The sequence below is a fragment of the Micropterus dolomieu genome, linkage group LG23 (assembly GCF_021292245.1).
Source record: "Micropterus dolomieu isolate WLL.071019.BEF.003 ecotype Adirondacks linkage group LG23, ASM2129224v1, whole genome shotgun sequence".
Taxonomy (NCBI): Eukaryota; Metazoa; Chordata; class Actinopteri; order Centrarchiformes; family Centrarchidae; genus Micropterus; species Micropterus dolomieu.
Window position 1 is genome coordinate 28,075,032 of NC_060172.1, and position 11,117 is coordinate 28,086,148.

Below are 11,117 nucleotides of genomic sequence, written 5' to 3' on the forward strand. Positions count from 1 at the left end.
TAAATAAGATCCTCTGGTCTGATGAGACCAAGATAGAACTTTTTGGCCTTAATTCTAAGCGGTATGTGTGGAGAAAACCAGGCACTGCTCATCACCTGTCCAATACAGTCTCAACAGTGAAGCATGGTGGTGGCAGCATCATGCTGTGGGGGTGTTTTTCAGCTGCAGGGACAGGACGACTGGTTGCAATCGAGGGAAAGATGAATGCGGCCAAGTACAGGGATATCCTGGACGAAAACCTTTTCCAGAGTGCTCTGGACCTCAGACTGGGCCGAAGGTTTACCTTCCAACAAGACAATGACCCTAAGCGCACCGCTAAAATAACGAAGGAGTGGCTTCACAACAACTCCGTGGCTGTTCTTGAATGGCCCAGCCAGAGCCCTGACTTAAACCCAATTGAGCATCTCTGGAGAGACCTGAAAATGGCTGTCCACCAACGTTTACCATCCAACCTGACAGAACTGGAGAGGATCTGCATGGAGGGATGGCAGAGGATACCCAAATCCAGATGTGAAAAACTTGTTGCATCTTTCCCAAAACGACTCATGGCTGTATTAGATCAAAAGGGTGCTTCTACTAAATACTGAGCAAAGGGTCTGAATACTGATGACCATGTGATATTTCAGTTTTTCTTTTTTAATAAATTTGCAAAAATTTCTACATTTGTTTTTTTTCTGTCAAGATGGGGTGCTGAGTGTACATTACTGAGAAATAAAATGAACTTTTTTGATTTTTGGAAAATGGCTGCAATGAAACAAAGAGTGAAAAATTTAAAGGGGTCTGAATACTTTCCGTACCCACTGTATATGAAAATTTGATGCAATAATAGTTATAGTTGACTTCCTGGGGGGGCAGTAATACTCCTAGAAGCGTCTACACTGCCGTAAATCCATTTGAAGAAGAAGACAAAGAAGCAGACGCGTTGCATTGTGGTCGCTGGGGCGCCAGGACAGAAACAGAAGCTACGGTGATATTCAGCCTCGACAGGACATTAACGGGTAAGTTAATACTCCATAGTTTATTTGCCATAATTATTGTGTGGCTGCCATTTGCTATGTCGGAAGAAAATACAGTAGCGTGAGACAGCAGCAAGAGGTAAAGTTAGAGTAACTAGCTAGCTACCGAAGCTACGTTAGCTTTATGTTACATTGAAGGCGCCTAAAGTCTGAGCTACTAACGTTAACTTACTCTCTAGCTTCACAGCTATAACTTTGATGACTGTGGTACCGCGGAGATCGTTTTAGGCTCTGGTAGTGTTTATAAAAAGCGACCAGACTCTGCTAATATACTACAGTTGCGATTTGTAGGGAAAGAGACGCAATCTGAAGCTAGTGAACGTTTAACTCGCTGTGCTAAAGTTGTTAGCACTCCAGTGTATTGCGCGCGCAATTCAGCACTGGATTGTATTGTTGCTAGTTAGTAAAATTGTTTTAATTAATGTAAACAAATGCATGGTGAACCAGTCCAGGCAAACATAACTTAAATCATTAGGTTGTTATTAGTGAAGCCTTTTGCAGTGTCGCTCGTGCGCTGTTGTCAAGCTCAGTGTCTAACGACGCTGAAGTAAGTTAGCCTCTGATTCAGCAGTTATGGGGAAACTTGGTGAGCGACCGATCCTCCGTTGCACATCGTACTGTTGTGAAAGGAATGTTAGGCAAAGCCATAACGCTTTTTTCCCGCATGTAAGTTAGACTACATTAGATCAGGTCCAGAGCCAAAACCACTATGCTCAGAGATGTGAAATCTGGACTAGATTATCCCAGAGAGGTTTCTTTAAAATTGTCTCAGATTTGTGAATGCTGCGACTTCAGCGTTGTTAAGCAACGGGCCATTGATACCACTGAACAATAACTTTACACCATCAGTGTGAACCACACATAGACTTTACTTGAGCTACTCATTTTAACATTTTGCAGAGAAACACAGAGTTGTTATCTGTTACGTTACAAGAAGCAGACACAGTGGGCATTTTACAAGCACAGTGAACACACTAGTGCAGATGCCATTCTTAGCTTTAGTCTGTTTCGTTTTCATAGGATACATCATTAACACGCCTCCTCCACATACGGTGCATCTGCTGCTGGGAATGTAATTGTGGGCGGAAAAATCCAGAAGACCAGTTCTGTGTCTTTTAGGCAACTTTATAAAACATACCAAGAAAAGGCAATTGAGCAGATACATGCAGGGAGAGGGAGGGAGATTTAAATTTTTTTTTTAAACACACACAAACGTATTTACTGTTTTATTTATTTGCTGAACCATATAAATTGAATTCACAACACACACATGCTTACTGTTGTATGTATTTTTTTATTTATCTTTAAAAATTTTTTTTTATTTTAACACGACAAACACACTTTTACTGTTTTATTTATTTTTTATTTAATGAACTGTATGGAATGATCTTTTGTCTTACATTTTAAGCTTTGGCAATATGGTTGTTTGACATTCATGCCAATAAAGCTGTCTTGTACCACTTTGTAGTCCTCTAGTTTTGTTACAATAAAACTGGTCAATGCTCCTAAACTGATAATAGATAAGGCGTCTGTAGTGAAGTGAAAATGGCCTTCGAACAGACCTGGCAGACCATCATCAGGGAAGATATAGTGTCCTCTGATGTCTGTTGGTTGCAGACTTTTTTGAAACCAAATATTAAACAAGGTGATTTAGTTTAAGTTAAGCTTTCCAATTACTGTGTACAAAACGGCTAAAATTACTACACAGATCATCTGACATGGGCAAAAATACTTTCAACTCAAAGTGGAGAGTCAAAAGTTCAGCCCTCTAGTCTGTCTTGAAAATAATTGCACACAAATAATGAAGACAAAATGATTTGACATGTAAATGATTGGTTTGCATATCCCTGAATTTTACAATGTTTTACAGTTCAGTAGTTGGTGATCAGTGACCACACACAAAGCGGCCATGTCGTCGACATCCCAAAAACATAAAGATTTTGTGGCCGAACCCATGGGCGAGAAGTCTGTGATGGCTCTTGCAGGCATTGGAGAGGTCCTTGGAAGAAGACTGGAGGAGAAAGGTTTTGACAAGGTGATGTACTCGTGTATGCAGTTTTAAATTTTTAAGTGAACATCGGCTACTTGACAACATGGTCGTTGATATGGGAAAACACTTGCACTCCTGTCTTAATTTGTTTTTTTGTTGTGTGTTCATCGTCAACTCCACAGGCGTACGTTGTCCTCGGGCAGTTTCTAGTGCTAAAGAAAGATGAGGAACTTTTCCGGGACTGGCTGAAGGACACTTGCAGCGCAAATACCAAACAACAAGGTGACTGCTATGGCTGTCTTAAAGAATGGTGTGACGCCTTCCTATAAAGCATTCAGTCATTGTTTTCTACTTCTGAAGTCCAATCTGTACATTACCTCTTCAGTGATCTTGATTCAATTTGGCTACACCATATGATGAACTGACATTGTACACATGAATGAGTTTTTTTAACTTGTTTTTAAATTATACTGAAAGCTCTTGGTGTATTTTTGAAATTGTTTTCAGCCCAAAATAGAATTCACACACGCCCTCGTCATGTCAGTCTAAATAGTTGCCAACTCTTTCTCTCTTTTAAATTGTTGGTAAACTAGTAGGATGGCTGGGTAATCCTTCTGCCTGTAACATCTGCTCACTGTCAGTAGCCTTTTTTACTGTGGACATTTTGACTTGACCCAGTAGTAAAGGAATACTTGTTCCTAATAACATTAATGATAGCTCTTTGCTATATAGGTTTTGCAGAAAGTTGTCACTGTGCCTCCCAACACATCAGCCGGGCTTTGACACAGGGACACGTACATGTAATGCAGTCTTGTTTTAGTATGCCTGTGTTTAACAAGTCAAAATGTCTATAGAGAAGGTTTAGACTGTCTATTTTCCAGTTTTAAGAAGAAAACTGCTCATGGTCGTAATATTCAGATTGACCTAGATCATTGCAATGCTGCATATACTTTCTGTTGAGGTTTGAATTTTAAATGTTTGATTCATCCATTGTTGGTCATGTACTGATATTTTAGCTTTTTATAAGCTAAACATGACTAGTTTGTTCTATGTTTAAACCTTCTAACACCAAAAAATTGTATGTTTCAAGTCAGCGCTAGTTTTCCAGACTAATATTTGTACCCACCTTCAACTCTTGGGCTTCTTGGCCTGTTGTTTTTTAAAAGTCATGGGAAAGTTGATGGAAGCTGTACTTTTTTTTTTGTTTTGTTAAATACCACAGCCTATCACAGTTTAGTATCATGTACGTCCACCAACAATATTTAAAGAATTTCTTGAAGAGGTGGATTGTCGGTTTTGAAGTGGCTTGCAGAGGATGTAACTGATTTTTATGTGACACACAAAAACATAACCTCAAAACTAATGTGACACTGGTCTTAGCAGAGCGCTTTTTTTAAATTACAAAACTTAACTTTTGAACCTGCAAATAAACAAGCAGCACAGCCAGACCCCCACATCTGGTCTTTTCAAAGCAGTTTGAACCTGAAGATGGAAAATGTATATAAATAAAGAACAAACTCAAACACTGTCAAACACGTGTCGGTCTATTGCTGATGAGTGGGCTGCAGCCTTTACAGTAAAAAAAAAAAAACGTGTCTACTAGATTAGCCAGACAATGCTTAGATTAATATGACTTGGCCTTTGTGCTTAAAAGGCTGCCATGATGTAAAGTTTCTTTTTGATTAAACTGAGTTATAAGGCAACCATCTAAATAAAAACCAATAACCAATGATGCAGTAAATCCATTAGCGCCCTGTTCATTAACATTTAAGAGTATTTGATATGCTGTACTTGTACGATGGAATGTATTTGAAGCTTCAGTAGAAGTTCATATCATCAAATCATAAACCCAACAAGAGTGAGCCAAAGCCCATCCAGTCTATTACCTGACTTTGTCTTTTACGTCTATACAGGAAAAATTAAATCACTGATCTTAAGTATCCACTTGCTTTAGATGAAGCTGTGCCACCTACAGTGTATATTTTTGTAACGCCAACAACTGTTGTTTAGGTTAGGTCTTGGCTGAGCTTGATATTAACGTTGACTTTCTTTCTAAACATGAGATGCCTTTAATGCGTGCTAGATTTAACATTTTATTTAGTTAGACAAACTATAAAATGTGCAGTAGTGCGTGTCCAGGCGGTGTCATGTAATCTTCCACACATCACCAGCTGTTTGAAGATGTGCTTTTTGTCGGCTGATGCTTTGTCATTTGACTGTAAAAACCCTTCAGTTTTTATATTGCTGTGTATTATAAAAATAAAAGGTAAAGTACCAGATTTGGACATGCATGGTTTTGTTTTTTACACGTTCATTAAAGATTCTTTTTAAATCAAATAAAATCACAAATCAGGGAAACCCTTTTGATAACAGGAGGTTTTTATTCCACGGTTACTTTTTTTTGCCAAAGCTCCAAATTTGACATTTGCAAGACATTGAAATGCACTGATTCATTTTGTATTAAATGGCCCAGAGCAGGGGTTTCCAAAATTTTCACTATGTGGAAGATGCCATGGAGCTCAGGTGATGTGATCGTGTCTGAGGGAACTCTAAATAAGAACAGTTTTCTCGGTTTTGAGAATATGATTTAACAGCACTAAACCATGGCCTGTACAGTAGATGACGAACCTTGGAGGAAGTGGCACCTTTTTAACTGAAATAGGAATTCCCGAGTCATTCACATCTGTGTTCATTTCACATGAGTGTGTAGATGCCGTTCCTTGATTTCCTGGAAACCCCCTCTGCTCTGGAGAACCTCTCAGACCTGATTGGTTAAACTGACGATGCACACCTGTCTTTAAAAGTACATTATAACTGCTGTGTTTATCTTTTTGCTTTTAAGAAAGAGAAATACTTTCACGTAACAGACTCACAATAATCGATTAGCTGATTCTGCTTTTAATGGCTTAGATCACATATTGAACGTCCATAACCCCTGGAATGTTTTTTTTGGGTCTGTGTGCTATTGAAATATAAAATCTTGATTTGACGGCGATCAGATGCTCAGAATTGTTGCTTAAGTTTCACAGTAGCACCTATGCGCGCGCTCACACACACACACACACACACACACATGTCCACATCCACACTACAGCAACAGTATAGAAATGAGCTAAATACGAAAATCTTAATAAAACCTTGAAATAAATTGATCCATTGATGAAAACTCACTCATAAACAGCTGTTGTCGTTGGTAGACACAAGTAACTGCCAAAGCAGAGGAAACATCGAGGTGAATGAGGGATACAAAATATATTGACGGGAGATGGGATGCAGCTCTAAAGGGCAATCTAAAATGTTGACTGAGAAAACATTCTGTGTGACGATTTAAAGCATTTCTAATCCGAAGAAGGTATTACCTCCACCTATCACCAAATGGAAACGGCGTCAGTTATGGGAGATGGCATACTTACCTAACATAGGCTTTGTCTTTTTGGACAATTTATATGGGGAGGACTAACAGCGCTGACCTATCAGAGCAGCGTCCGAGACATGTAGCACCACCATAATCCAACGACCTAATGTGGGAATTTAGCCTCCCAGTTCAAAGTTGCAGGTGTTCCTGTGACTGGTGGAGCCTGTGAAGACACTTGATGCTCAGTGTTTCCTTTTTGGCAGTTACATGTAATATATATGAGCATGAAATGTCCATGTTTTCAACCAGATGGTAGCAGTGTTTAGACATCTAGTGTTGATTTTGATAGTGATAACTCTTGACTACTGATTGATTGAATGTTACGGTTTTGTTTTAAATTCCTTCCTTCCTCATCTTAACACTGAGTCATACGTTAGCAGTTAAAGACTTTAGTTCTAGACATTTTGGGGTTGATTATGCACTGTACATCGGCAGCGTTAATGCAAGGTTACTATAGTACATGGGTGTCTTATTTAGATTGGAAGTACATGTACACGCTGTATACACATGTACATATTGTACAGTTGTACTTTTAATCACAACAATCCCTGATTGGTCTCAAAGCAAAGCGCAGAAGAATTTCTTCTCCCTGAAGGGGTTCTCTGAGGTGGGCACGGGGCTGATCAGGGGGTCGTCGCAGGAGTGAGCGTCGCAGTACGCCATCAGGTCTGCCGCTGCCTTTGAAACCTGGAGGTGATAGACAGATTTAGGGCGGAGCTCATGAGCAAGATTACATTACACTGTTTTCAACCACTTGTTCATTACACACATAAAGTAAAAATCAAAGTTTGTCCTTTGATTTCAATAATCAGTCTCATTAATCTATCAAGTCTCCTGTCAGAGGCCGTGGTTCATTTAGAGACCAGAAGAAGTTAGAGATAGAGGTTCTTTGGAAATTACATAATGCATTGTTAATACTGTTTAATGTTTGTTTTTCATGTCTACTTTCTTAGGTGTTGTAAAGTTGTTCATTTAACTCCAGAATATAAGCAAACAGTGTATACAGGGTCATACAGATACACTCATCAAGATCATTGTATTGTCTTAGAACTCTGGTAGGGATGGGTATATATATTGTGTGTAGTCGTAATGATATTTCATATATATATATAATCTCCATTTATAAGCTCTCAGCAGATCATTTTAGCGTCTCTGACACAGCTCACATTTGGCTAAAGAAGACTCTATATAAACAATATACATCAGTCAAAACCTAGAAGTGACTTGCATCAAATGTTTCTCTTCCAAAGCTGGAAAAAATGAATTTTAAGAATTTTGAATGTGTCTGGGCAGCAAATGCAAATGAGTTTAGTATATCGCTATAAATAATACTAACAGGAATATGGCAGCGAACACAGGAGTAATAGAACATGAGCCAAAAAAATAGAGGATGAAACAATACAGAATCAATAACCTTAGAAAAACTAATCTGAGTGGAATGTATGGGAATCAGGACATAAATATTTTGATTAACAATTATTTGTTTTTATTGCTTTATTAAATGTGGAGTTTTGTATGAAATGTGTGAATATAAAAATAGAATCTAATCTATCCAAATTCATTTAGTCCTAGAATACGTCTAAATGTTCTTTATGGATTTAAAAGGATTTAAATGTTCACATCAAATAGCTAAATGTGTATCCACTAGGACGCACTGCTTCTTCACTGCACATGCTTTGCAAAAAAGAGACTTCATCGTTGTGAAATCTTGCTATAAAGTTGTGCTTTCTCAGAGGTGAGAGCAGCTAAAATCTGTCTCTAAAGCATATTATCAGTGTTACACAAAAGGTTGTCCCCTACTTGATTTTTACACTGATGGATTGTTCTTTTTAAAGAGGCAAGGTGCCTCTGCAAGGTGTTTTTGATGTCACTGGGAACATGACAGAAGCCAACACCATTTGGAAACTCTCCAATAGAAAGCATTGACTTAAAGTGCATTTGAGAAGGTCACTGGCGCTTCTCTTCACCTGTTTGTCAAAATTCTTCAGTGCTGCCCTTTATATGTATGAAACAGGATCAATTACAAAACCTAACTAATCTGAGGGCAGGCTTTTTTTGTGCAACAGTATTTAATACCAATGTTTTGCCATGACTCATGATTTGTATGGACATGTCCTTGACCTACTGCGACAGTGTAATATCTGGACTTCTAAATATCTAAAAAAGCAGGATTTTCTTTATCTTTTTATAAAGTCAAATTAAGATTAAAAAAAATATTATTCAGGATTGACAATGCTGTTTAATCAACTGTGTCGTTTTACTCGTCACTTCTATTCCTGCCGTTAGTGTGTTTTAACTCATTACACATTACACATCTGGATCTTAGGCGTCCAGCCTGTCTTACCTTTATCCTGCAGAAACTAGCCTCTATCTTCAGTTGTTCCACCAGCTTCCTGGCTTGGCCGACACTCATGGTGCTGTTCACTGGGGTGTCTCCTTTCATCCTAGCCACAAACACAGCAACAATTAGGCTTCGTGGATTTCATTTGGATGGAAAAACATTCTGTAAAATTGTTGATCCAGTAATCCTACAAACACAGTACTTGTCTTTGACTAAATGTATTTCGAAAATAGGCTGCAATAAGTTGAAATTTCTTGTTCACACAGCTAGGTTTATTGATAGCAAAATTAGCTTTTTGGTACCCCATTCTAGGTGGCTGATCAAATTTAACTATATGTGTGAACTAAGAGTTTTAAGACGCTTACGTTATATAGCACTAATATGTAATATATGATAAAAAAACTACGCTCAAGTTATAGTATTTATTGCTTTTTTAAAAAAATTTTTTTTGCAGCTTTGGTTGCAAAGCAAGCATGAAACCAACCAGTGTAAGTGTAAATATCAATTAATATTGTGTTGTAGAAGTGGCACATCTGCTACATTATGTCATCTTTCATGGCAATATAATTGTGATAACAAAAGCATCCAGTATATATTTTATCAAATGCAAACGAAAGCATATAAACTGGGCCAACTGGTCAGATTTATTCACCGTGGCCCACAGATTCTCCCACTACGAGCAAGAAATATCAAATGTAGAATGAAATAAGCACTGCAGCCATACAGACATGCATGAAACGATGAATAAATATGCATATGAATCAATTGTAACACAGATGGAAAAGGAATCAAGAAGGATGGATTGTCAACAGGGGGAAAAAGCAGAGCAGCAAAGCAGCGAATCTATTAGAACCATTCTGGACCTTTCCCCATTGTCTTTTCCCTTCTCCCTGCATCCACCCCCTTTTCTCCTTACCCGTATTATATTCCTCTTCAGGTGCAATCTTCCCCCCTCTTCTCTCTCCTTTTTTTCTTTCTTTATCTGCCTCTCTGTGTCCCTCTGTCAGCTTACGTTAGGTGGTATCAGTGTAGCTGGACCCCACCCCTCACAGACAACAGCCTGTATGGTACCCTGCTCTGAACAGTCCAGTGCACTGCAATTCTGCCACAATGAGCACTAGATTTGTGGTGGATGGATGGGATCAACCCCTCTGCAGTGAATGGTACTTGCCAGACAGAGGGAGGGGGAAGCCATTGGTGAAGATTTTCTGATGAGGGGTGGATTGTACCATATCTGTGCCTAGGTAATTGGGGCCAACTGGAATGTCTCAGGTTTCGATCTCTGACACGGAGTATGATGGTCTATGTGGTGTGTGTTTTTTTTAGTGTTAAAAGGTTATAAACAGCTTGGGATGTGAACTCTAGAGGTATGAATCATTATGCGCCTCTGTGCCTTTTGTGATGCCCACCCTCTCCTCTGTTGCCATGGGGACTGCTGCAGTCTGGTTAAGTGGTTTACATCACCGTTTAATGGTCAAATTTCTGCTGATATTTAAATGTGGCTGTTTGTGTGCTACACTTGACATTTCATGTTTCTTTATAAAATAAAGAAACATGAAATGTCAGGGAGGGGAAAGCAGACTATCAATAGGCCTAATTGTTTCTATCCTGGCTCTTGCTCTCAGACCAAAGACCCTGTGGAGGAAAGAGCTCCATTAGCACCACGCCTATAGCAGCTGTTTCTACGTCCTACCGCTATTTGAAAGAACAGCAACCTTTGTGTGCATGTAACGTTTAAATAAACCGTGTTTTACAAAAGTGCATTGCAGTAAATCGGATGCAATCTTAAGCGTCGTGGATTTTTCAGAGGATACTCGAGCAGACAGGCTGGCAACCGGCAACTGTCTCGAAACCTGACCGACGCCATATTTGCTAAGCTAGTATCTCCTGGGCTGTAATGGCGCGTTGATTTTGTCCCTCACTTCTGTTTTTCGGCGGTGTGCAATCTTGTTGTGTTATTGTCTCTTGTACCGATGAGGCAGTTTCGCGTTCTTGCTAATTTGTCCGTCGTGCTTGCCGTCGTAAAAGCCTCACTAGTTCGCTAGGGGAAGTCACATATACTGCGATACTAAATAAAATGTTTGAATGTACAGTTGTGGCTTTGTGTTTGCTGGTGAGTTTTACTGAGCACTTTGTATACACTGAAAGCAACATCTGTTGTTGTTTTCTTTTTTGTTTTTGTGAAATTTGACATTATCCTAGAGTTAAATAACAAGAAGAATTTACTAAACGCATGACTAGGTGTTAACAAATGTAGACTATAGGCCCACGGATAGCCGTTATTTGCTTAATTCATTTCTTTATGACTCTTTTCTTTTGAATATCTCTAATGCTGGCTATAGCTGATCTCACCAC

General features: G+C 38.9%; 2 protein-coding genes across 2 annotated transcripts; one reads left to right on the forward strand and one right to left on the reverse strand.

Moving 5' to 3' along the window:
* The first annotated feature begins 840 nt into the window (after nucleotides 1-840).
* Nucleotides 841-5,285, forward strand: banf1 (BAF nuclear assembly factor 1). Its single transcript, XM_046040658.1, has 3 exons — nucleotides 841-998; nucleotides 2,887-3,051; nucleotides 3,189-5,285. Exons 2-3 carry the CDS (start codon nucleotides 2,926-2,928, stop codon nucleotides 3,333-3,335), a joined length of 273 nt encoding a protein of 90 aa, XP_045896614.1. The 5' UTR covers nucleotides 841-998; nucleotides 2,887-2,925; the 3' UTR covers nucleotides 3,336-5,285.
* Nucleotides 5,286-5,364: 79 nt separating this feature from the next.
* gng3 (guanine nucleotide binding protein (G protein), gamma 3) lies at nucleotides 5,365-10,744 on the reverse strand. The gene is made up of 3 exons (XM_046040166.1): nucleotides 9,679-10,744; nucleotides 8,766-8,865; nucleotides 5,365-7,108 (listed from the first exon to the last, which is right to left on the reverse strand). Exons 2-3 carry the CDS (start codon nucleotides 8,862-8,864, stop codon nucleotides 6,980-6,982), a joined length of 228 nt encoding a protein of 75 aa, XP_045896122.1. The 5' UTR covers nucleotide 8,865; nucleotides 9,679-10,744; the 3' UTR covers nucleotides 5,365-6,979.
* Nucleotides 10,745-11,117: the final 373 nt, after the last annotated feature.